This window comes from Netta rufina, assembly GCF_964035555.1.
Source record: "Netta rufina genome assembly, chromosome: 1".
NCBI classification, from domain to species: Eukaryota; Metazoa; Chordata; class Aves; order Anseriformes; family Anatidae; genus Netta; species Netta rufina.
Window position 1 is genome coordinate 121,993,809 of NC_140123.1, and position 27,376 is coordinate 122,021,184.

Here is a 27,376-nt window from a genome sequence, read left to right on the forward strand (position 1 = left end):
GAACCAAATCCACCTCTCATCCCTCAGGCTCTGGGGATTAAGGTCTCCTTGACAGTAAGCTGACCCCAAGATTTCTGGAACCTTTGTTCCATAGCTGGATAGCTCTGTCCTGCCGCTTATGCAAGTGGTAAGTGGGATTCAAGCCATTCTGTCAGCCAGGCCTCTGAAATGCTGTATTTTGAGAAAGAACTCAGTGTTGAAAGATATTACAGTTCTGTAAATACTTCTGTGAATTTGAGTAAAGTTGAGGTGTATGTTTGGATCAAGATTTTCTAGCGTATTTAATAAGAGCTGAGTAAAAGAGGAAGTTGCCCTGAAATCAGATGAAAATAGAGCTTGAATTTGTGGTTGTGTGGCCAGATCAGCAGAGTTTTTACTGTAGATGTCAGTAATTCACATTGAAAGAAACCCCAGGCTCTCTCCTGGCCTAACTTCCTGCTCAGCATAGGGAAATTCATCTGGTATTTCAGCTGTTGCTCAAACATTAATCATCTCTCAAGGTTGATCTGTCTTCAATATAAAACACTTCTAAGAAATAAAATACAGGAGAAAAAATTTAAATAAAGTCTGTCAACAGTGCAGCTGTGACCCTGGCAGGAACACATTTGTACTTTCCTACCAGTAACACTGATAGTCTTCTTTACACCTTGCCCTTTTTTGTAATCTTTATGTCAGTCAGTAAGTGTGAGATAGGATATTTTACCTTGTTATGCGGAGATCTTACAATCAAGTTCCTGTTCTCTGTTCACTGAAGAGCTCTATCCAGCTAACACCCAGTCTTTCTCCAGCTCTGTTAACCAGGGCACTTCCTTCCAGATCTCTCCAGAGTAATGCACAAACCTGCAGCCTGCTGCAGAATTAAATGAGACTTCCATTCTGCCCCAAGATGCTTGAGCATTCCCACTGCATGGCGAGGTGAGCTTATAAAGGACAAGAGATGCCTTTTGAATTAAGTAGACTGTCTTTTATTGAGAGATTTTTAACGTCTCCTCACCTATTACCATTATTGCCATTGCCCCCCACACAAGCAGTTTTTCCTTAGAGTGGAAAAACCTCAGTGAGGCTGTAAATGGTGAAGAATTCTTGTGCTTTTAAGGGGCAGACTGGCCTGCTCCTTCTTAAGTTGTGGCAATGTTGTCTTCCCACTATGACAAATTGGAAATTTAGGAATAGCTGCAAGATTTTTTTTCAGGAGACTTAGTTCAAGTCCTTCCACTGGACCAGCCCAAACAAGAAAACTTACACACACATCCCAGAAGAAAGTGCACGCAAGAACACCAGGACCTGGCCTCAGGTCAGTCCCCATCTCCAGTCCTGTCTCACAAAAGGAGATTCTCAACTGACCAACGAGATGCTGTGAAGAGAAACTTTCTTCTGTGCTACTGAAGTACTCTTTCAAGCAGTGTGCTGCCCCTCAGCTGTGGCAGCAGCAACCACAAACAAGATGTGCTGCCATTTCCTATAACCTGCCTGGTGCTCACCCTTACGAGATCTTTGGCTGTATGCTGAAATCCACTGTGATGTTGATGTACAAAGGGTTGTGTTCCACTGACAGCAGTTTGTATGAACAGGAGTTCAACCCATCTGTCTTCCACATTTTAGATACCTGGCGTAGAAGCTTCATCCTGAGGACAGAGCAGAGGAGAAAGTCTTCATAGCACAAAACTGAGATGCACAAGAGGAGTTTGAGCTCTTTCCCATGTCTGGTAACCTTAGAGACAGAGCCACAGCCAGTCTGTATCTACTCAGAATGCAAAATCATGTTTTTCTTGTCATCAAGATGGGCAGTCAGACATGGGAAAATAGTCCTACAGTTTGGGGAGGAGAGATTTAAGCCATTTAATCTCCAAAATCTATGTTCAATTCATATCCGTGTGATTATAGCTTCGGAAGGTTTTACTGAACATTACCCACTCGATTACAGGCACATCTCATGCACTGAAAAACAGCTGCCAGCTGCAAACAGTGGTGTCAAACCCATCACCCAGAGAGTTTGGGTACCACAAAATGCCTGGTTGATCTAATGTGAGGAACTGGGCCACCACTTGGTCTGGCTCCTAGCCCCCTTCTATAGCAAGGCGAAGTGAACCCTGCTGTAACTCACCTCTCTCTGTTCTCCTCATTGCCGTGGTCTCGGTTGTGGAAGATCATCGTGTACCTGGCTACATCAGCAGATGGTCTCACCACTCGCATCTTCTGCATCTCAACCCTGGAAGAAATAGCAGTGCCATAAGCAAGACACCCCCTATAAGCCACCTCTTAAGGAGAAGTGACATTCTGGCACTTCAGTTTTGGTACGCGTCATAGAAGCAGGCACTGAAGATGTTTCCTACAGTTCTCCATCTCTTCCATAACCCATTTTGCTGGAGAAACAGAGATTCAGATTTGGGTTTCTGGACATGTATGGACATATATTCCTGTCTTTTGAAGAGAAACAGGTAGCTATTACAGCAGATATCATACAGAGCTTGCCTCAAGGACATGTTATGTAACTGAATACAATTAAATTAGTATTTTCTGGTCCAGTTTTACTACTGCATGTTAATCTAGGATGTCTATAGCAAGATTACACATTCTCTGACGAGTTCATTTCAACTACTATAGTGAAGTCCCTACACACAATAGTTCTCCACCAAAAAGAGGAAGAGAGCTTGCTTTCTAATGGCTGGCAGGCAGCCCTACAATTCTGAACTTTGTCTACATGAAGAAAGCTTTCTGAGAACAGTGTCAAAAACATTAAATCTCATGCAGAGATTATAATGCCTGACAACAGGCACTTGATTGGAATGTTTGGCCTTAAACATATCTGTGGAATACAAGAATTTTGCTGTCAGCAGCAGAAGAGTTAATTTTATGGCAGTGGATTTAAGGAACACCCCAGGTCTTTGCTAGCCATACATCAGCAGAAAGAGCAACAGGAACCCAAGAAACAGCCCCAATAACTTTCCAGTGACTGTTTGTAGCAGCAAATTATCAAATGAATACAACAGCTGGACTGAAAAATCTTTCTGATGTTCTCTGTAGAAAGGGGCCCATAAGGGAGCGTCAGGTTTAGCACGGAGGCAAATCAAATCAGACACAGAAGCCAAACAGGAGGTAGTAGCCCTCCAGCACTGAGTTGTTGAAGATACTGAAGGGGCTGCTGCCATCTGCTGCCTTTGCAGAGGAAGGCTACAAGGATCTCTCTACAACACTATTAAGAAAGCAAGCTTCCCATTCCCTACCCACCACAAATGCTGTAACCAGGAGGAAAGGCGTGAGCTAAAGCCAATTGCAGTGTGCACACTGGGTCATACGGTTTGGTTTTCAGGCCCCAAGATGGCACAAAGTAGTTGGTGTCTCTAGCTAGAGCTTCAGGGAATGGGAAAGGAATTACTAAGAAGGGACAAATCCATATCTCCAAGTAGGTCCTCTTAGACTATTTGAGACGCAGCTGACCAATATGCTAGAAAACTTTTGCTTGGAAGTTCCTAACTTTAGCACACTCGATTTCTTCAGTGTGATCATTTAAAAATCACCACAAGTATGAATTTTACATCCCTGAAATGTTTGCTTGCATATTTAAACAAGTGTTTATCCTTTTCAGCTAAGGACAACAGAGCACACCCAAGTTACAAATTGACTTTTTTTTTTTCCTTCCTTTCACTAACAGTAATGCTGGTCTGTAGAGGTTTCCTCCCAAGCAAAGGGGGACAGATCAACATGAAAGTTTAGTCTTTACTACCACCAAATATCTCAAACTAACAGGCTCCTACTTTGAAGCCACATCTGCAAAAGTAATTTCAACAAGAGCAAAGGGCAGATGGATACATGTGCAGCCTTTCTCAAATGTAAGTTATTCACCATCTTAACTACAATCAACACCACCCACGTGCAAACTAAGCCCTTCTCTGAGGAAGTCATGGTAGTCAATGAATGGAAAAAAAGCCAAAACCCAAATACTCCCACGCTCTCGCAGAAGTAGTGGAACTCAATACATGTGTCACTGGCAAAATCATAACACAGACTTCAATCTTATTTTGCTTACAACCAATTTCCAAGCTGTAACAAAAATGTTTTGTGGCTGAGACAAAAAGCAAGACCAACCAACAAAAAGAAACCCCACCAAACCAACAGCTCTCAGAAAGACCAGATTTTAAGCATGCCTCATCTTTTCAAAGAGGAAACTGTTCACAGAACTGCACCTTCACACTCCAAATCCCCACAGAGCAATACTCACACCCCATTTCCCTCCAGCCTTCTTTTTACCTGATTCGAAGGTCATCATCTTCTCCACCCCAACCCCAGTAGTTGTTAGAGAATCCATTCACCTTGGAAAACTGTTCTCTTGTTAGAGCAGTTACACCTCCAAAATAGCCCTGGTAACGTAACCTGGAAATACACAGGAAGAGGGGACAAAGAATTAAAAGGTTGAGTTACGCCACCACCAAGAATACCACCCTATAACTCTGGATCTAGACTCGTCCTTTGCTTTTTAAGATTCCTGTTGGCCAACTTCTCCAGCAGGGCATAAACTTGCAGTATATCAACCCCAACCTTCCCAGCTCCATATCTTCTGCAAGCTTTCCGAGGACGGACACTCTGCCCCATTGTCCAGATCACTACTGAAGGTGTTCACCAGTCAGAATCCCGTAAGCCCAGCAGTCCAGCTGGTTTTCAGTTCACCTCACTGCCCAAACTTTATCCCTTTGTGAGTGACGTTTGTGACAGGAGTGACATTTGTTCTGTTGCAGGCTCCAGGAACCTCCCCCAAACCTTTCAAAGGTAACAGAGTGGTTTTGCAATGACAGCAGCCAGGTCCCTCAGCACTCATGGCTACACCCCATCAGGTCCCACAGATTTATGGTGTATACCCAGTGTCCAACCACCTCTTGCAAGGACAAGAAAACATCGGATCCTCTAGGATCTTTAAAACTGGACTAATAAAAATACATTTAAAATGGTCACTTAGAAAAGGATGTTACGGCTTCAGGGAAATAGCTAAGCTCAAAAAGCTTTCCCACCCTTGCCTTCGAAGTCTGAATATACAAATCTTTTCATAAAGAATCTGAGTTTCAGTTTATATAACTAAACTGATTATATTTGCTCTCCAGAGGAGCACAGTTGCCAAGATTACCATGTCCAGCATCACCATAGAAGGTATTTCCCTCGAAGAAAACGAATAAAGAACAACCCTACCAAAAAAACATATTCCTGCCCAGGACATTTTGTATGAATACAGGACACGTGTGACTTCAGTTTCCTCAACCTCATCTGAGCAACACATCTCAGCATGCCCACCTCAGCCAAAGCACAACACTGAGGCCACTTAACTGAGATTTCTACCTGTGCTCTCACTCTTGAGCTCAGGATCTGAATTCTTTCAAGCAAACGGAGGAATTCCCCGGGAAGTAAAGCGCAATTATCCCCACTTCACTGATGTGTAAGCAGAGGCAGTGCCACAGAAGTGAAAGTGTGGATCAAATCCAAACCGCCAGTATCCTAGTGAATACTGGCACGGGGCATTCACAGTAATAATAGTAATCCTTTTGTTAGTATAAGACTTTAAAGCCAAAACTTGAAGCTGACTTATAACAGATCCTTTCCACAAACAGAAGTCTGAGGAAATCAATCATAAGAAGATCCCTTTGTAAAAACAGTAACAATCAAATAAAAAAACAATAATCCATCTGCATGCTTAGCTCACCAAAGCACTTGCAGTAACTGGGGAGGTTAAACACCTCTCTCATATGCTTAGTAAAGGAAACACTGAAGTGAAACAGGGCTTTACTTCAAAGTGCTTTGCAATCAGCTTTTGCAAAACTCACTTCTAATTGATATTTAGACTGACATGACATAAAAAGTGAATCTTGAAAGACCGATGTTCAATGAAACCACTCTAGTCATTAAATTCACCAAGCTCAGGAGCCCTTTTTCCTCTAAGGTGGGCTGAACCTGACTTTTCATTTTAAATGATTTACATCACAGTAGCACTTAATTGATTCATTTAAAAACAGAAAAACCCTATATTGGACGCCATACAGCCAAACAATTAAAGGATAACCCTATCCTTTGGCAAATTTTCACACTTGAGCAGATCTCAGTATCAGAAGTTACCTCTTCAACAGCAAAAGGTAAGTGGCAAATTTTATCAGCACAATCCTAAGATCATACTGTCAAACCACAGGACCAGGAGACTGCAGATGTATTTCTAGCTTTGACATAAGGTCTCTGGCATGTGGCTTTTCTCTCAGAAACGAGAACAATGACAATGCCCATTCTTACAGCTGATGACAGAGCTAACTTCAGAGACGTCTGTAAGAATCTCGTCAGAAGGTGCTCCAGAGAAACAGAGCATTACCACCAGAAACCAGGTGTCAGATAGAAGGGAACACTCAAGTATACAGCTCCCTGAGAAGAGGAACATTATCAGTAAGTTGGCATTTTCCAGCTGGTTTTCCTTTCACGTTCATGGTTTCCTACCTGTATCCAGTACTGTTCCTGCCAACTACAAGGTGCTTTGGCTGTCTGTCACACATGTAAATGTTAAAGTCATTCTCCGGCACCAGATCCACATCATGGAAAATGAAACAGTCCCAATTCTCTTCTTTTAGGGCCTCTAGGTATCCTACATTCAGCAGTTTAGCTCGATTAAATTTGGTGTTGCCAGCCTGCGGAAAAGAACACAAAAAAAACTCTGAAGAACGTGTCAAACCTTTTTAACTAGAGCTGTTCACAGGCTTTTCTTCTGATCATGTAGTTCACAACCACAATTGCACCTCAAAGCCTTTCCAGCAGTAACTACACTAACTGCTACCCCAAAACATGAGATACAGCATGAAAATAACCACCGATGCAGTGTTTCGTGTTTCTGTGGCCTCTACTTGTCATGAGTGAACACAGGTAGGGGCAGGAAAGCCTAAGGCTATGAGGCCACCAGAAAAATATGCATGCTGCAGTGCAATTCTACTACAATTGCTGTTCCCATCACTCCATCAAGCCACATTAACAAAAGAGGCATCAGTAAACAGTCTAGAAACTGGCAATCCATGCAACTATGTCAGCAAGGCTTATGAAAGCTTAAAAAATTAATCCCATAGTTACTAGTTTACAGATGTCAGAGCACGCGACACAGGTGATTTATGCTTGCCGCTCACTTCAGAGGACAGCAGTGTTTAAGAAGTACACTGTATTTCCCTAAACCACACAGTAGGTGGCAGAGTGGGAAATAAAATGCAGGTCTCTTCCTTACCTCCTTCCTGTAACTGAATTATTATGCTGCACAGGGATTCTTCTTAGAATGGAGCTTCATTTTTATTTATTTTTTTTTTTTATTTACTAATCTTCATTGTTTGCTTTTACATCAAGTTAGTACATCTTCACTTTTTAAAAGTACCATTTTCCACCTTTTATATATACACACACACACACACACACGTGTACACACACACCTGGCACTTTGGTAAGCTTACCACGACACCACTGATTCAGAGGCAACAAGGGTGCTTATCTTGCTATTTATTTTTTATCTGGACTGTACACACAAGCTAGCCTGTAGAACACCTTCTGCTCCTGAGGACAAGGTGGTAAATTGCTTCAAATTCTAACCACGAGTCAAAAGGCCCAGCTTCGTGCTTCCAGAAACCAGAAGGTCATTCGTTTTCTAGACCTGGCAACCTGACGTACTTGATATAGTTAAAAAAAAAAAAAAAAAAAAAAAAAGTAATCTTCCAAGATAAAGGGCTTGTTTGCTAGAAGGTACCTGGACAGAAAGAGGCTCCACAGAAAAATCAGAAAGAAGCCAGCCTCCCCAAATGGAGGGATGGGTAGCTGTAGGGAAAAGCAGTTGTATACATAGCATGTTTCATCCTTCCACTAAGTAATGCTTTGCTTCAAAGAAGGAATTTGCTCCCCTTTACCACCAACCATCTGCTCCTACACAAAGGTGACTTAGGAGCTTTATGGCTCACTACATGTACCCTTTGGGAAATAGGGCCTGTTCTGAAAAAGGAGAGATCATCAATTACTTCCATTCTGAGTAAGGGAAGAAGCATGTTTTCCAAGAAAAAAAAAAAAAATAGATACTGAAATAATAGATACCCAAAAATCTATGATTTTAAAGTCCTGAATATTTTTGTATACAGGACGTTAAGAAGAAATGTGTCAGAAAACCTCCTCCTAACAAAGAAAACATAGTTTATGGGGTGAAAAACAGAACAATTCAGGTAACTGGTGAAGCACATACAGAGAACTCCACTTGTGTATCAAACCCAGTAGCAGCATCTACCAGTGGCTGGCTGTGTCCCCCTCAGCAGTACAGGCAGCCAGCGCAGCCCCAGCCTGCACAAAGGCAGCCAAACAGCAGTAAAACTGCCCTCCAGGAAGAGCCATTTCAGTGCTGAACAAACAGCAAAATCTCCTCTCATCTGCTACAGAAGACAGAATTCTCCTCCTGACTTTCAACACAACATTGACATGACAAACTTCTGTTGGGAAAGAAGTTATTCACCCTTTAGAGATTACAAGGTTTTTTTTTCAGTACTGCACTCGTGTACACACACGTCTGTGCAGCAAAACATGATTTTGAAATGTTAGAAGCAGCCCACAAAGAGGAGAAAAATACAGGAGGCCCATTTATTAATCTTCCTGCAAAGCAAGCTCTGTGTATTTTTGTAGTTAAAGCATGTTTTTCCTCCATTTCTTTCCCCAAATATACTTAAAGCAACTAATGACATCACAAATGGAGAGTGAAGACAGATTTGCCAACAAAGAGTTTTTTAGTTAGCCTCACCTCAGTGTTTGGGTGTGCCTAGCCACACTGAAAGGCTAAGCAAGAGTTCCCAATCTTCCAAGTAAAAACTTGGATAGAACAAGTCCAGACTCAGCTCTGCTGCTCACATCAGACGCAACCTGCAGACTCTTCTAATACTTTCTGCTAACACAACTGCCTGTACCCACATCACGTATTTCAATAAATAAGGTATATGCCCACTCTCACGATGATTTTTTGCTAACCACTGCTTGCGAGCTGGAGTGAGGCATTATTTGTCCAATTACTGTATATACTACTGCAGAAAAAGCCTCGCTTTTCCACTCCACAGGCCTCATGGTGACTCAGAACAATGCAGGAACTGCATATTCCAACTGAATTCCAGCTGCCATTGAGCAAAATTGTAAGCTGTCACCTAAGTTGTGCTGCCTCTGCTTGACTCCATCCTCTTCAAACAGAGGGGAAGAGAAGCTGTAATAATCACCTTATTTTTTCTTCCTGCTGTCTGAAATCTCTGTTTAGAATCAAAGCAGAGCACATACATAAATGACAGTAAGATAAAGCAAGTAAAACAAAAGTTCAAGAAAAGGGCAACACATTACACAAGAGAAATCTGCACTGCTTTTAGCTCATGTGATCAGAATGTAAGCACATAAAAAAAGACAATGCAGCACACGTCAGTACGCTCAGATGTTAGCCACTGACTCCACAGAGCTTAAAAGAATATAAAATAGGAGATTACTAAACCTCTATGGAACCAAATGCTCCACCACGGCTATTTCTTCCCACAGCCCTTGCTGTGCAAAGTAAATCACCTACGAGCTGTAGCTGATGTGGTTAGTTTTGAGACAGAAGTATGACCACATGATAAGCAGAGCTTACTAAGCATGACAGCAAGATTGGAGAGAAGACCTAGCTACAAACTGAAGCCTTTGATAAAAACAACCCCAAAGTTAAAGACAAAAAAGCATGTCAGCCTCGCTGCATGCATGTATACTGCAAGAGAAGCAAGTTGTGCACTTCTGATGTGAGTAATGCAGGAGATGCTTACCTTAAGCAGTAACTCAGAAATAGTAAGTTATTTTAACTAGTGCCTGTTTCTCTGACTAAGACACCCTTTGTTAATTCTTCCCAGCTTTGCTACCAACAGCTGAGCTCCTGCAGCAGTGGCTGCAAGCGCTGCTGTGTCCTTCAGCGAGCAGAAGTGCTCCGGGCAGGCTGAGGAGCAGAGGAGCAGCAGAGGTGGCAGCAGCAGCATCCTCCCCACCCGAGCAAACCTCTGCAGAGCTGCCTCACCTGGTGAATAACGTAGATGCCGTAGTCCAGCTGCTGCCTCTGCAGGAAGGGGTGGAGGTGCTCCAGGAGGTACAGCAGGTGCCTCTCCCGGTTGCGGTGCGGGATGAGGATGGCCACGCGCTGCAGCGCTGAGCACTCGGTGGGATGATACCGGCCCCTGGCCACCTGAGGGTTCTCCTTTTGCACTTCTTCTAGGGTGAGAGAGGGTTTGAAGGTCAGTTTGCTGGCACCTCCTGTAGGAAAAGCACAAGAATTTTTTCTGATTTGTCTGTGGCTAGTCCAGTCAGCTAATGAGGCACCCCATAAATGGCATAAGAAACCCAGATTCAAGCCTACAGTTGTTTTCCCTAGCTTTCCGAGGGAAAAGCAGTGCTAGAAGGATATTACAGGGGCAGTGAAAGGAGAGGGTACTGAGCATTTACTTAAGCTGATTACAGAGCACTGATCATACAAATTCCAAGAGAAGTTCCACCCTGCTGCAAGAAGGTTGGCCAGAAACAGCTGCCAGGGCAAAGGAGGGCAAAATGGAGAGAGACACAGGACTGTGGCTGTGAGAATTCATCTCTGCATAAAGCATGAGCAAAAGTACTGCAGGCTTGATGCTATAAATTGTTAGACAGCAAGCTTTTGGACTACAGGGAGGAGGGAAGAATACAGCTTCGTCTCAGCTGTAGTCAAATCTGTTCTCAGTGCCATTTTACCTACAAATGCAAAGCACGGCACCAGTGGGGCTGCTATCCCAGCCAGACACAGCACAGCCACTCACCAAGAAGCACTTACTGAACCTGGTTGCATGGTATTTATTTCACAGAAGTGTATAACTAGAACAGCAAGGAGGAAAAGTAAATCCGAGGAGAGGAAAGCCACATCACTTACGCAGGTATGGAGACAGAGCTGGACAGTGACCCTGAGGTGATGTTGTCGCAGGAACTGCTGCAGTTAATTTCGTCTTCTCGTCCTTCCAACTGTTGCCTTCCTCCTGCAGGCTGGTTGCCTTTCTGAAATCCTCCACCACGTTCTTAGGTCTAGGCATTGACTGTCCAGAGTCCACAAAGTAACTGAACGTGGCCCATAGCAACATCAGACACAGCGTGACAAGCAGCAGCACTTTGAATTTATAGAAGACGTGAAAGATATACAAGTTCAAGGCCATGGCTCTCCCTGACCTGCAAACTGCTTCCTCCGCTCTGGCAGGCCACTCTCGCTGTGCACCCAGTGGGGATGAAACCAAAGGTCCCACGAAGAAGATCACAGTAAAGAAAGGAAGCTGGAGGTAGGGAGGGTTGCCACGCTTTCTGCGGTTTTGCAATTCACGGAGCTGCAGTGGTGTTTGTTCTTCAAGTGTCAGAAAATATGACGTACCTGGAAAAAAAAAAAAAGGAAGGGAAAAGTTAGTTTCTATTGCCCTCCGCTGCTGCACTTTTGAACTTTATGAGAAGAGCTCATGGCAAGCCATGGGAGATCAGAAATAGGAACCAAATATGAAACCACCAAAATATGAAAGGCACAGCAAGTATGAACTATTGATCAGAAACTAAGCTTTGGTCCTAGCTCAGCTGCAACCAGCTGCGTGACTTTAGGCAAATCACTTCCCTGCTTTGTTCCCCACTCCAAGTCAGTCTTTTGTTGTTTTTGTGTGTTGTTTTGTGGTTTGTTTTCTTTTCTGAAGATCAGAAAGTGCAACCTCTACCCCATGTTATGTCTGTGTACACTTCTTGGCAGTACACAGGTTTTATTACTTTTATTTCTATCAGAACTCACAACAGCTGCAAGACAAGGGATTCTGCTGGCCGTGAATACAGCTGGCTCTCCCCACCAAAATGAAAAACAAGATAACTTCCAGAAGAAAGCAGTTAAATTCTTCACCTATATCATCTGTGTTGCACTGCCACGTGCAACGCAATGTAACACAACCCTAAATTGGCATCAGAGATCTTTCCTCCACATCTGCTGCCTTCTACATCTTCAACCATCTTCTCACTCATCCTTCTACTACAATGAGAAATAAATGAGACCGATGCAAATCTTCCTGCTTTTCAAGGGAGAGGTTCAGTTCTTCAGTGTTAGGTCTGTAAGGATCCAATTCTTTATTCTGTCTCCTGACCTTTTTAAGAGCCCAGCTTTCGCTGCCATCACGCTATAAAGTTACGGCGCTAATCCTTCTGTCTGGCAGAGCACAGCAGAGAAAGAATGAAATTTTAATAAAAGAAAAACTTTGATATGGAAAACACAAGAAAATTGCTACGTGTGAAAAGAACAGAGACGGAGGCTAAGTGAAACAAAGGCACTGATTAAAGACCATGCATATGAAAGAGGCTAGATCAAAAACAGCAGCAGCACGGAAACCACAGAGGGTTATTTTGCACTGGCTTTCAAAATACAGAAGGGACCCCAGAGAGGCATCACAGGCAGAAGGAATACGGTAACATTCCTATTAGTTTAGCCCTGGTGTTTTCTGCAGAAGTTTGCTGATTCATGTGGATGTATACGGGAGCCAAACCTAGGACTGAGGAGATGAATCCCTCTATACGCTGCTGAGCTCCTCAGGGTTTGCTGGGAATGAGCAGTCTCGATAGTGCCCAGGAGGCACATTGCAGAGAGTTTAACCTCCTTCCAGGCACATGCATCACTCATGCTTCTTTAAGGAAGAGGCAGGAAAATTCAGTGACCTTACCACTGAAAGTGAGGAAACTCCACAGGTACTTCAGCAACAGGCAAACGAGAGAGCAAAAAAGACAGGTTATGTGGGAGAAAATGGCATTGGTTACAAGAAAAAAAATAATAAAATAAATTAAAGGAAGAAGTTAAAGGGAAAAAGCATACACTTTTTGCTAATAACCTGGTTTAGGCATGGCTGTTGATTTTTTTCCTGATCTTCAGTATCACGAGGACACCGAGTATCACCAAAAAACAGGAACGAAAGCTTGAATCGTTCTTCCTCCTTGCCTCCTTGTCTCCTATCCCTTGAGACCACATTTTCAGTGAATTGTTTGTATTCCTTGATAAATGACACCAAGGACCGCCTAGGTCTCTGCCTCATTGTTTTGAGATTTAGACAGATTAACTTAGTGCTCTCATTTACATCCTTTCCCCCAGTTTTCCTCATGGGAAATCATCAGAACAGCCTGTAAGGTATTGACAGCGTGGGTCCCTACTACTCCCCAAGGAAATCTGAGAACGAACAGACCCAGTTTTCGTTCTCTTGGTATCCATTAGCTCTGTTGTCAGAACAGAAAAGAGCAGCTTCAGAGTAACACCTAGCATTGAACCGACCTACAGAATTAGCAAGTCTATGCAGTTCAGCATAGCTATATACAGTTAGAAATAAAGGAAACAAACACAAGAGGATCAGCAGATTTAAGCTGCATGCTGATATGACACAGTGCTTCCCACTGAAGGATGCCAGCTTGCAACAGACCTGGTGATCTTCCTACTGGCTCCGAGTTTTGTGAACAACTGCTCAAATACAGCCTCTGTAACACCCAGAACAGAAGTCATTAACCAAGAAAGAAAAAGGGTGAGGTCAGCCAGGCACAGGGATTCTCCAGCTTCTGTCCCTCAAGGGTGGCACCCGACATCTGTTCTACAGAAGCTTCACCACCTTATTACAGTGTGGTGGTTCTCCGTGTTTTAAAGACAAAAATAGACCCGTCACTCTATTATTTTCCCACGTTAAGATTACTATGCTCGCTGGAGACTTGCAAATACACGTTCCTAAAAAACAAACAGACCAAAGCTGTGGTATTTTCAGAAGTCCTACTGTTCTTTCTAACCCCTGCAAAGCTTAGATGCAGCATTTTGGTAACAACCCTGCTGCATCTTCCCCAAAACTGGGCCATCCTGACCACTCAGGTGGATGAGCTGCTCGTCTTCCCTCGCCGTGTTCCTCCAAAGGCTGTCTAACCTGGCTCTCATCCTGCGTGCTGCCAGGCTGTCACCTTCTGCCCTCCTTTCAGGAGATCCTCATGTGTCCCATCTGAACCTGAAGGCATTATCTTACAACAGGTAGGGTTTTCTAATTACTGTGTGACTCTGCAAGCACACCATTCCTTCTTCACCTTTACACAAAACAGAAAAGTATTTGGTGGAATTTGTTGTTCTACAGGCCTGCAATGTGCAAGGAACTCAATACTCAAATCTGTACACCAGTTAAACACATGGTGACAAAAATTAAAAATAAGAATCTCCATAAGCCCCAAACACCATTTTGTAATACCTTTAAGGTATTGCTGCAGTTGCTGTCAGTAATCGACACCATTTATTCTGACATTCTTTATTCTTTTCCTCAGACATGTAGGCTACAGCTAAAATATCAAAATAATGTACAAACCACAATATTTGGAATGCATTAAAATGGGTGCAACCAGACCATGCCTGTTGCTTTTTTCATATCAAAGAGGGAAGAGGAACATCTCAAGAAGAGAAAAAAAAAACACAGGGGAAGAGGAAATTTGCTTTCTAGCAAGCAGAATATTACAGTTTGCCCAGGATATTTTGTAAGAAAGCAGTTGCTGCTTTACAAATGAAGAAAAATGAATTGAAGTTTGATACGGGCTTAAACAGAACATGGATTAAAATCAGTTAAGTGTCCCCATGACTCTAGAACCTCAATTCAATCACTCTCTGTAACAGGAGTTGGGGGGGAAAACACCCAAACTAGAACAAGCTGCAGATTAAACTACCATGTATGAAATACTAAAGGGAGCGAGGCATAAAACAACAAAATAAGAGTGACTGGAATGACATTAAATGGAAAAACTACAGGAAAACAATGAAAGACAAAGATGCTGAGATTTTCAATGTATGCATTTTACTTCAGCGATGAGTTTTACTTCCTACATTTCTCTGAGCCTTGCTGGCAGACATGCCATAATAACAGAATTAGCAGCCCTGATGCCCTGGGAGGTAACAGCAGAAATACTGATACACTTGGAGTTAAATAATTCCAGTTTCAAGCTTGACTAATGAGCATTAAACAGGATAATGTTTGTTTTTGAATACTGCTTGCTGAAACATCAGCGCGTTCCTTTCAGCCCATCATCATTTCCTAATTAGCTGTCATACCAGGAAAAGGCTGCTGCGTGACAGAAGCGATTTCAGCGTGGTCCCTCTGGACTCCGATTCACAGCTGCGCTGACTGAAGAAGTAACAGCCCAAAACGCTGTACCCTGTTACCCCACTGTATATCAACGCCAAAACAATAGGGATGCAAATCAAAATGAGGACGTGCACCCCTCCTTCCTCTGCCAGCTTACACCCTGCAGCAGCCCCATACAGGAGGGGCATCAGTGATAACCTACATACAAATGACCTGAGAACAGAGAACCCTATGGACAACACGGGCAATATTAGCCTGGAGTTATGAATCATTGCAAATTACATATTTTGCTTATGTAAACTCTACTTGCAAGCTTCTGGGGAGTGATCTAGATTACTGCCTTTTACAACCCCACTGTTACCGTGCACCATTTTGCAGCTGAAGCACTCTCCCTAATGGTGGTAATCCCTTCTCAGTAAACCAAAGGTATCGGCACCTGTAAGGGGGATTTGCTTCTCCTCTACCCAATCCAAACACATTCTAGACCAACCTCAGCTCAGACAGACGACATCAAGTTAAGATACCAAACTTAAAACGCAGGAATGACTACCAGTAAGTGTTTGATCAAAACCTATTTCTTAAATTCAGTCTTTCAGAAGTGGACTACATTCTTCTTTTAAAAAGAGTTGATAGCCACTTAACTCTGATGCACAGCCTAGCACAAATGGGCCTACCCTCATAATAATTTAATTTTTTCCACATAAATAAACAACAAAAAATAAAAATCGAAGGGAAAAAACACCTGGATGGAAGAAAAAACATTGGGAGGCATATCAGAAGTATCAGTCAGAAGAATACATTGCTCGATTTTATTTTTTATATAATGAATAGCATTTAGATGTAAAATTGCTAAGATACAAGGATAAGTTATGAAAAACTCTGACCCTACCACACCAACCTTATTTCTACTCTCTTCCCCTACTATTCAGCTATGTGGAAGCTCACACATACAGATTTTTGTCAGTTTTATGAGTTTCCTCTGCAAGCAGGTATTATTAAAAGTTCACAATAGTCATAGAATCAGAATTATTTTTATGATAACCAAAGCTACCTCTTCACTGAGTTCTGTGGCACTAACTGAATGCCAATCTTGCTTAAAACACACTGGAGCACTTCTACAGAGTGGCAGAAATATGCACGCACCATCACAAACAATTAGGCATTTTCAACTCATCACAACACATGCAGAAGCGCATTTTTGTTTCATAAACCCAAAGGTTGTTATTTTTGATGTTTTCTATGAGGTCTGGCAGGACCTAAAGCCCCTTCAGTTCCAGCTCACCCTGAAATATCAGAGGGGCTGAGGGTGGCCGGGCATGGATTCCGAGTGAGGCCCAATTCGGCACTCACTTGGTTGCATTCAATATATTGCATTACCACGATCCCAGATGCACAAACAGCACAACACACCTTCAGTCTAGTAAATTAATAACTGGGGCAGTGTATTGGGGCAAAAGGAGTGCAGGTTCTCTTGGACTGCTGGTGATAAATGCGCTCACTGCCTGCAAAGTACACGCAGATACCAAAACTGATACAGCCAACCGCACATGAGTTAGCTTCTGAAACATTGTGTGACCTCCTGACTTGTTTGTGATGGTATCTTCCATACCAGTCTTCCTCTCGAGAGGCTTTATTTTCTCAGTTTTAGGTGGAGCTCGAGTGATTTTAGTCATGCGTACATTCATTGTGATCGGTATAAAACTTCCTCACTTCTGCTTTAAGGGTATAGGCCTGGAGACGTTCAGAGCACACACACAGCGAGGGGTGGTCAGGCCAGGGAGGGGGGTGCCTTTTGGGATGGAGGTGTGCTTTGGCATTATAATGAGGAGAGTTGGCACTATAGTGAGATTATAACGAGGAGAGTTCACCCAGAGGACAGGATTTGGTTATCAGTTTGGCTCAGGGCTGGCTATGCAGTTTATTAGTTCCACAGTACCGCCAAGTTCCCCATCCCTGAGGCGATAGCACAGAGCCTGGCCATGGTGTTTCCGCTCCACCCTCTGTGGTGTTTCTCTTAGAGTCAACACACCAAGCCCCTCTGGTGTCACCCACATCTCAGGTTGTGTTGCCAAGGGGGCCGTCATGGAACAGATCCCTTGGATACACCTCAAACTGCACCCTCATGAATGAAATCGGCTGTGTAACACGGTGAAGAGATGGTGTTTTATGGCCTCCACTAAGGACTCCTGAATAGAAGATGACAGTAATAGAAAATGAAAGGATAAGTAAGACAAGATTTTATTAATACTTAACCTTCATCAGATGAATGAAAGGAAAATTTGACCATTACCTCGCTGGAGTGTGTCATTTTACCATTTCAGGCTAAGGACTCTTCATGTTCTGTGCTACTTAATCTAACAACTTTTTGGTTTGAAAAAGTGAGTTTTCACCATTGAAAGACTGGTGTGCCTGGGATGCTAGGGCAGCTAACCCAGACTTGAGATCACTAGTGTTGGCCTTCAAGAAAAAAAAGTTAGTCCCAGGGCCTAGTGTTAAAGTCACACTTCAAGCAGCAGCATAAATACTAGAGCCATAACAATTAGAATAGCCTTAATAAAATACCAGCTGGAATAATTACATGGAATCCAGCCTTGAAGTCTAACAGTCCCTTTACAACCCACAAGAAATAACACAGCAGATGAATTGCACTTCCTAACTTCCTAATAGATAAAATTAAACCATCACCAAATTCCAGCAGATACCGGGGGTGAAATTACCCAGTCAGATGTTATATCACATGCAAACAGAAACAAAATCTCAATTCTAAAATTTATTGATTAAACGTATCTTGCTATAATCTCCAAGATGCTGGAAACTGGTTCTTTCCTCTTCTACACTCAGTGACTCAGGGTGACTATCCCTCAATAAGGGTGGGAACACTTAAGGGGCATAACTGCACTCTTCTCATAGCCCTCAAACCTGCCTCTAGCTATGTCTGACCTTCAAAGGTACCCAAGAAACCTTCGCAGAAACCTAAAGTGCAACTCTTCCTGTGAAATAACATATTTCAGTGAAGCATAACCAAACCAAACCTAGGCTATCCAGGAGCCCTAGGCTAAAAGCCATTTTTTAATCTGGACAAAAATCCTGGGTGGACGAGAGTATCAGCAGGTAGATTAGCGGTAGCCCTAATCTCTATGTTAGTGAAGGAAAACAAACTTTGATATGCAACTGGAGTTGATAAAAACCTCATTAATTTCAAACACTTGTTTTCTACCTACATGTTTTTAAGATAAAGGTTTTCATGATGACAATTAAACTAAGACTTAGATTCACATCGTAATTTTTACTGTTAAACTTGTTTGATAAGTTATCAGTGAGAAACCACTTGTTGCCTCAGTTCTCTTTCTCACATGCCTGTATTAAAAACAATTCACCCTGCAGAGAACACCTGTGGAACAGCTCCAGAGAGATTTTTGTTTGATGCATGATGCATTTAATAGATGATTTTTGGAACGTATGCAATCTAACCTTCTGACTCTTCCTCTTTCACACTGCCTGGAAAGGAGACGTTTCTTGTCATGCAATTTTTCCAGAAGCCCCTGCAGCCTTCTCTAACTGGGTGAAACGCACAGATTCCAGACACATCAGGTACAGCCGCAAAAAGGATTCACCTCTATCTAACTTGAAAAACCCTCTTAAGTGAAAGCAGAAAATGAGTCATAAAAGAGTTTGTTGAAACAGTGATTATCAGCTCAGTACTATGCAGACTTATTTAGTATTTTATCCAGGCAAAAATCAGAAGTGTCAATAGGTAAGCATAGGAAGTTTCTTCCTTAAACCCTCCTAGATATAATTAAATTCTTTACAGGTGCTAAGACAGAAGGATCACTATACAGCATCAGCTTCCCTATGCTAAACAGTTCGAGCTGTTGAGTTTTGAGTTTAAAGTTGTTCCTTTTGCAGGCATTTCTTCATCTTCAGCTGTCAGGCATTACAGTAATGGATTTTAATATCCCTTAAACAACACTTTTTTTTTTATCCCTTAAACAACACTGTTGCATCTTCTTATTAAAGAATCACTGACTGCACTGAGTAGCAGAGAAGTCACGGGCCATTTAACAAACCCCACAATCCTCACACAAACACCTTTTCCACCCCTCTTTCCGGACTTCAAGCCAAAGAAAACAAGCATATTAAACCACTCACTGTTGCTGCTGCCGCCACATCCCACCTTCCTGCAAAGCAGTCACTGCAAAAAGCACAGAGAGCAAGCGGCAGGCGCTTTTCAGCCAGGAAACTCCACACCATAAAGAGCCCTCTGTTACCTCTCTCACACTGCAGGAAAGAGTGAGCTCAAAACTTGCAGAATGACTTTAAAAAAAAAAAAAAAAACTCCAGCACATCCAGCCTTTCACCAGCTCTAAAAAGGCTCTGTAGCACCGTCCCACACATCCTTCCCTCTGCTCCCATCCCAGCGAGGGAAGGCAGGCAGCCTCTCTGCTTGCTCCAAGGCATGGCAGAACCAGGACGGGGGGCACTCCAGCATATCTGGACAGAGTGGCTGGCCAGAAGCAGTACTGCAATATAAGTAATTATTATAATAAACCATCCGATCAACAAGTAAGTGGCTTAGCTATACTATTATGGCTAAAAGGTCATGCTGTCCAAGCTCCAGTTCGGAAGAGTTTTGTTGCCAGCCTCCCCAGCAGCCACATGTTAAGCTGGTAAACACCAGGAGAGCTGCACCTAAGCTAGGGTGAGATTTTCCTCACGCTTCTAGACAAGAACTGCTGAAAACGAAACACCTTACCAAGGATGAGAGAGGCCTGAGTACACACTGGGTACTCAGAACTAAGGTGGGTGGATTAGAGGCAGGATGAGAGAGGACAAATGTAATTCAAGACTTGTTTGAATTCTTTGTGCAACTCTGCTCCAAGCAGGTAGACGTACAAAACCCTGCCAGGAAGCCTTCTCTGTGCCACAAAGACCTTATGTGTGCCACATAAGATGCGTGTGTGTGATATGCATGGCACACAAAGACCTTATTTATTATTAGGACTGCACAAGACTCTGTGGGAAAAACTTGTTACAGACACCTACCGTATTGGAAAATCCTTTTGGGATTACAGTCTGGTTTATCTGGCCAACCACATAAAATCAACCCCCCCTGGATCTTGACTGTTACTGGCTCACCTTCCTGCCTACTCCATGGAGCACATCCCCAAACTGCACCTGCTCTGTGTCAGCACTAACTCTCAGGCAAACACGGCTTAGACAGATCAGGAAGCAAGCAGTATTTCTAACAGCCTTCTTCTGTGATCCTCTGACAATAGCAATCCTTTCTCGCTTTAGTACTTGATAACCACTCGATATTCAGTGTAAAAGCCGAAGTACTGGCAGCCTCAACACCCTGATTTACAAAGTAAAAGAGAGAAAGAATATTAATGCAGCACAAAATGACCTAGTGTTTCAGTTTACATAAATTATTACCTTCACACACGCAAGCATCGCAGAAGAGACTGCAGCAGATATGAATGAGAAAAGGCTTGGCAGCCAAATACAATACAGACATTTCACATAAAGGAACATCTTTGATAAAAAAGCACCAAAAGGGGACTCTCCATGCAGCTTTAACTCCGCCACACAGGACAAAAAGCCAGGAACGTGTCAGTATCTCACCTATCCCTAAGAGGAATGTGATCACACTTCTGTCCAATGCTGCCCCAGATGAGGAATGCAACACCTTTGTTCCAACATGCTTTGGTTCCTGATCAAAGATCTGAAAAAATTCTCCACTGCGAACGCATTCGACAGAAGCAGCAGTCCTTAAGAGCTGGTATTTATGAAGTCCATTGTCCTTAGGATGTACACATCACTGATTTCCCTTAGCATCTAAAAGTTTTGTCCACAGTCTCTCTGGCTGTCAGGTTTCTCAAGAGGAGGTTAAGTTCGCCCTTACATAAACCTTCCCTCTCTGTGGCTCCTACTTCTGCAGGACTAGGAACTTGTATACACAACTCTGGCTCCTGCATCAATTTCAGCCAAATTTGACCAGGAATAAACTCACTACAGCTATCACAATGAGGAAAACAAAACAGGTAAAATAAAAACAAATGAGAACCAAAACAGGATGTAATGAATGGTAACTGATTATGAACTTCCTCATCCCAATGATGTACTTTGAATTTAGACAGTAAAGAGGATGTTTTATAGTAAGTCTAGCATATCCAAACACAGCTTCTAATCTCTGTGCATCATTATACTTAGGGTATTAATCTTACTGTTTAAGAGTCAGGGAAATGTATGCAGAGAAAACAGAACATAGAAAATTAACGATTAACTTACAGACTCCCATTCTAAAATGGCACTCAGATCACCAAACATCGTAAGCTAGTTTAGCTTACCATCACTGAAGATGTCTGAATACAGCCAGGTGTTAAAAGTTAACTACAGAAGTTGATGTCAAATGCCCTAATTGCTTTGGTAAACAAATAAAAGCTTTTGATCTCCAACATCCACGTAACTTGGTCTCAGTCATGATGTTCCCTAAACACCAGCTGAGCTACAGTGCAAGCAGATGCAGCACACATGATTCCAGCTCACCAGGGCTTTAAATTATGAGAGTAGATGCCTGACAAAAAAAAACAACAACAACAAAAAAAAAACAAAACAGGAAGACATCATAGAGACAAGGCTCACAACACTCAGTTGCAATAGAAAAAGAAGAGGCTCGTTAGCTGTATATTCCAAATGCACTGTAAATACAATTTTTAAACAATTGCAGTTTAAAGTCCAGTCCTGAATTCCAGTATCTATTAATAAAAAAAAAAAGTGTGGCCTCAAACTGGAAACAGACAACAAAAATACAGGTTTGCACTACCTTTTTGCAGAGAGCAACCCTTGAAAATGTGCCCCCACCTGCAGTTTCTACCTGCCCACCTACTTTTCTCCGTATTCTAGTTCCACCACTGCTGCAAAACTCTTTGATCAGTAACATAAGGAAACAAGTTTGGTTTGTGTGATAACAGCCCAGATGACCAGGTTGTAACCAAAGGACATGCTACCGGGTGCGTTGTCCTCACAGTGTATGTCACTAAGGTGACTTTTAAGCAGAACAGTGGAACTCACTAAAGCAACACAGCAAAACTTCATGTAGGATCCTGTAACAGGTCCATAGTTTTTTACTAACAGCTCTATTTAAGGCATAAATATCTCTAGTTTACAAGGGGGAGGAATAAACTTGTAGAGAGAGAAAAGACTGTCAGCTTACATGGATTCCCTCACCTCCACTGGCTTTTCTTTTCCTCTAATCTGACGAGTGTAACGGATAAATTACTCATTTCAGTGAAAAAATAAGTCCTGAAACTAGTTGTCTGCTAGCTCAAAGCTAGAAAAGCATTTGTTGTGGTTTGTTCATTGCTGCCTGCCCCAAGCCCACTCAGGCACACCCTCAGTTCCCCTTCCCAGCAGAGCATTAGGAGAAAGTAAAAGGAAAAGCTCATGGGTCAAAATAAGGACAGGGAGATCACTTACCAATTGTCAGTAAGCAAAATAAACTTCATTTAGAGAAAATTAAGTTATTGCCAATTAGAACTAGAGCAGGATGGTGAGAAGCAGTGACAAAAACTAAAACACCTTCCCCCCCCATGCCTTTCTTCCAGGGCTCAGCTTCACTCCTTTGTTCCCAGCTCCTCCACCACCAGCCATGCAGGGAACAGGGGCTGTGGTCAGTCCCTAACAGTTCCTCTGCTGCTCCTTCCTCCCATTTCTGTCTCACACCCCCACTCCTTCCTCTCACAGCATTTTGCCTTTTCTGAAGTGTTTTTCCCAGGGTGCCACCAGCTTGGCTGACCCACTCCGCTTCACTCCAGCCAAAGATCTGTGTCAGAGCTGGCTGGCACCAGCTGTGTCCAACACGGGCACACAGCCCCTGGTTTCTTCTCGCAGGAGCCAGCTCTGCAGATTCCCCGCTGCCGACACCGTGACACCCGCACCCATGCAGCATTTCCTCAGCTGAAGTGAAATATTAACAGCAGTTTAAAAGATCCAGTGTGCTGCTTGAGATATGTGGCATCTTAATGAACTCACACACATTTATTTGGAAAATATATCATTGCCAACTGGCTGTACCAGTAGCCAGAAAGAGTCCTCTCCATCCTGTACCTCCAGCCACAGCAGGCACCCAGCTACACTCGTGTAGTTTCATCAACCAAGTTAATCTACTGACTGATGCTTTTTGCCTGCTCACCTAGATCATCACTGCTACGTGGCATACATATCCTGCCTTACCTGTGCACATTATCTTCAGGCAGACAAACCTGAAGCAACAATTTCAAAAAGACAGAAGAAATTTCAGTTCGCATTTCCACCTCATACAAAGCCCTATAGGTAACTTGGCTTTAGCATCATTCCTGTTTCAGTGCTTTCTACCTATCTCAAATATTAAACAGTGGATATGCAGCTATTTCCACCATTTCCAGACAATCTGGTGAGAAGCAAACATTTTTTTAATACATTCATGGTTCACTTATAAAACAGAGGCACAATTCTTGGCAAACATTCAGTGCCTGCAACTTCACGTTAAGATTTCTGAGATTGCCCAAGCCTTTGCTGCAGATGACCCAACATTATCATCAAGCACAGGCCAACTGAGTGGGTGCTATTCCAATGCTCCAGTACAGTTCTCTCTTTCCTAAAATGTAACAAACTCTGGCTTGAGGCTAAGAAACACCATCTGACTTCTCCAGGCCAAGAAACATTTATGAATGGCCTCCCTTGTTACACAATTACAGCTGAGCCACAACCTCACTGCAAAAGACACAGCACTGTTAGACTGAGGGCAAAGAGATGGAAGTGTACCAGGCATGCAGAAATCAGACCTGGGCACTCCCTATCACTGCTTTCCACAGAAACACCTTTAAAAAAAAAAATACAGCACAGTTTAAAACACCTTTCCCCCGTGGTCTGTGGAATTTTGTGAAAATACACATCATAAAACTGATTTCTGCAAATACAGGGATCTCACACATGACGGAGAGCTGAAGTTAGGACTGAATTCAGCAGTACCCTACCTTCTTCTGGCAGCTGCTGGCTTGCTGGAGCAGCAGTCAGTCAGTACAGATGCCAGACACCCATGCCACTTCACAGAAGAGCTGAACACATTTCTGGCCAAATTGTTCACCCACCTTTCTGCACAGAAAACCAAGCAGTTTAACTACATCTAAGGCAGACATCGAATTAAATCATCACACATTCTTACTTCAGCTTTAAGTACTTCACACTAGATTATATATATTTTAAACAGTACCAACCACAGACAGTACAGGACAGAAGCTGCAGAAAGAAGTGTCTAATACTTGTAAACTCAAAATTATAAGCATAACTTTCTATGAAAAGTCATAAAAAACACAAAGCTTGAAGTTGTACATCTTATTACAAGTGCGTAACGAGAAGCAGAATCCCATTCTCTCTCAACAAAGTACCTTGGCATGAGAACTGCCAAGTCATTTCAGCAGAAGTTTCATCAGACATTAAGGGATTTTTTTTTTTGTCTTACCTCATTAAGGATTACAAATTGCCAGCGCCTAGTAACAGAGATGGCTATCAAGTTACAGTGCACCTGGTATGATTTTGATAAGCTCTTAAACACCCAGGACCTTCTTTTGTGTTAGAACACAATTGAGAGCAACGCAGATTTTCAACCCATTCGCAGATGGATTTTCATACAGGAGAAAGAAAATTGTTTCAGACAGATAGAGTAAGAGTTATGATTTGTGCCATTCAGAAGTGTTATGGTCTAGAACAGCATTTGAAAAGAATTTAAAACTGCTTCAGCAGTTCTAGCTCAAGGTACGACCAAGCAAATTTATGCAAACTGCTTGGGGCAGTAATTCTGAACACTTACCACGGTACGCCTGTGAATCAAGATTAGTATCAAGCCTTTGGAACAAGCAGCCCAGTGAAACTTTAGACAGCGGGGGATAAGTACATCATTATTGCTCCCACTGAGTTAGCAACCTCTCTGCCTGACCTCATCTGATCTTGCTGGGCAGTCCAGAGAACTAAAGGTGAGAGGCAGGGGGCTCCTCCTCTCCTACTGCCTCTTCTTCAACCCTCCTTCTCACACAAGCAGCAGCTGGGCCCTAGCTCTTTCCAGGAACAAAGCAGGAGGGAAGGGAACAACACAACCCAGAAGCAGAGTAGGGAAACGTGGCTCTTTTCCCTTCACTTCCTCATTGTTGTGCAGGTTTTACCCCTCCCCATCCCACTGATGAATAGAATTAGCTGCAGGAGTTTGGAAGTCAACCACAGGACTGAAGACTGAGATACAGGAGAGGGGAACAGAAGATTTGTACTGCACGTGCCCCAGCAACATCAGATCCTAGAGTTTTGCTATTATTTAGAACTGCAAACGTTTTGAATCCTCATCATGATTTCCATTTAAAAGGATTATCTGAATTACAATGCATGTGAACTTGATCCCTTTAATGCATAACTTCATTAATTCACGGCCTGGCAAATAAATTTTACCCAGAAGTCGTTACTCTACACAGCAGCACTGCACATATGCAAAGAAAAAAGATTAAGGACACAGATGAAACTATCACGGATGTACTTCATGCTACACATAGGTACGCCAAAGTATTTCCAACAAAAGTAAAGAAAGTATAAAGACCTGATTCTTATAATCCCTCATAGAAATACTAAAAACTAAAGAGAAGTGAGAGGGAAGCTCTTTTGTCATTCTACGAAGTTTTCAAGGTCCTGTCTACACACAACAAAACAAACACAGCTTCTGCAACAAAAAACAACTAACCCAGGTGGCCAGTTATACACCCTGCTGGGAGACTTTTGGCCTACATATTTGCCTAAACAACAGGGTGGGTTTTTTGTGTTTGGAAAAAAAAAAAAAAAAGAAAACCTTGCATCAAGCAGGCAGTCATTCAACCAAACTGCCCTATCTCCAGCCAAGCTCAAGTTCATTCATGCGATTTAGATTTAGGCTCACGTAATCAAAAACAAATTAAGCACCTCTCAACTTCCTTTTTTTTTTTCTTCTGACACTTAAAAGAAGAACGGGGCAACTCAAACCAGAGAGAAAAATGCAAACCTTTTAGAGCTGAAGCAACAGATTGCTTTCTCACTAAGTAGAAAGGTATTTGTGAAATGAAATCCAGCTGTTACAACAACAACAAGGAAATACCCGCATAAATCAAAACCATGACCTATCATACTTAAAGAAAATGCTTATCGAGAACAGTTATTTGCAGTATCTTGGATGAAGAAGCGATAAACTTCAGCGTTAGAAGAGGTTTTGTAAAACAGTCTCGCTATGTTGAACAGTTGGAGAATAAAGCAATTTACAAGCCGTGCTTTCAGCTTTCTAAATCTAATCAGAGCATTTGTAGATAACAGCAGACTTAAAGAACTGTGATTAGAGCTGCAGAGAAAATAATCTTCAGAGAAAGAGTATCACACATAACTACCAGTACTGCCAATAAAGGCTAAGCATACATATTTAACGAATGAAAACAGAATCTAGAATTTATTTCATTTACCAAAAAAAAATGGTATCCCTCTGTTATAGCAGAATTTCACCTTTCTTTTCTCTAATCCTCTCTACTGAAAGCTGAGATCTCGTAGCCAGCCTCAGCCTGCCCCTTGGGAACTTCCTTAGCTATTAAGCGAAAGGGTGGAAAGAAAGTTAAATCCACAAACTGAGGGAGCTTTGCTGTTAACTCCTTGAGGCAAGCTGGTGTTAGCAGGAAACTGAACGTAGAGATATTTTCTTTGCTAATGGAGCATCACAATGATGGTGCTGTAAAAACCACGCATCTACAAGGTTTCTAACCATACCAGGGCGATGCTGCAACAGTTTGCATGGGCACAGAAGCCAACCCTTCCCAAACACCCCTCGCAGCTCCCCTAGACTCTTTCCCCTAACGCCAACAAACACCTCTCCATCACCCCCTGCCCACCTGGACCCTCCTTCGAGGGACCCACAGGAGCCCCCTCTGCGATCGCTCTTTTGGAGCCCCCAAGACCCCATCTGCAGCACTAAACACCACTCACTCCCCTTCACTAAGCGCTTAGGGCCGACATCAAGACCCCTCTCATCACTCCCACCCCGATCCCGACCAGCCCCAGCCCCAAAAACACCGCCCCCCCCCCCCCGCCCCCAGCCGCCGGGCCGAGCCCGCCGCCCCCCCGCTTCTCACCATGGGGTCGGAGCCGGCCCCGCCAGCCCGGGCTCGGCTCCGCGGGGCCGGCCGCAGCCCGGCGGGCGCCCC

The 27,376-nt window shown here is 43.0% G+C and overlaps 1 protein-coding gene across 1 annotated transcript; it reads right to left on the reverse strand.

The window, feature by feature from the left end:
- Positions 1-968: 968 nt before the first annotated feature.
- B4GALT4 (beta-1,4-galactosyltransferase 4) lies at positions 969-27,376 on the reverse strand. Its single transcript, XM_084285690.1, has 7 exons — positions 27,305-27,376; positions 10,922-11,407; positions 10,046-10,278; positions 6,463-6,650; positions 4,249-4,371; positions 2,105-2,209; positions 969-1,625 (listed from the first exon to the last, which is right to left on the reverse strand). Exons 2-7 carry the CDS (start codon positions 11,196-11,198, stop codon positions 1,484-1,486), a joined length of 1,068 nt encoding a protein of 355 aa, XP_084141816.1. The 5' UTR covers positions 11,199-11,407; positions 27,305-27,376; the 3' UTR covers positions 969-1,483.

Bases quoted from the DNA above. Each gene is read 5' to 3' on its own strand.
- B4GALT4 (XM_084285690.1), bottom strand. From the start codon at position 11,198: ATGGCCTTGAACTTGTATATCTTTCACGTCTTCTATAAATTCAAAGTG. The intron at 10,279-10,921 runs GTAAGTGATGTG...CTTTTCCTACAG, and splicing joins AGCTCTGTCTCCATACCTGC to GAGGTGCCAGCAAACTGACC. The intron at 4,372-6,462 runs GTAGGAAACCAT...GTGTATTTCCAG, and splicing joins AGGAACAGTACTGGATACAG to GTTACGTTACCAGGGCTATT.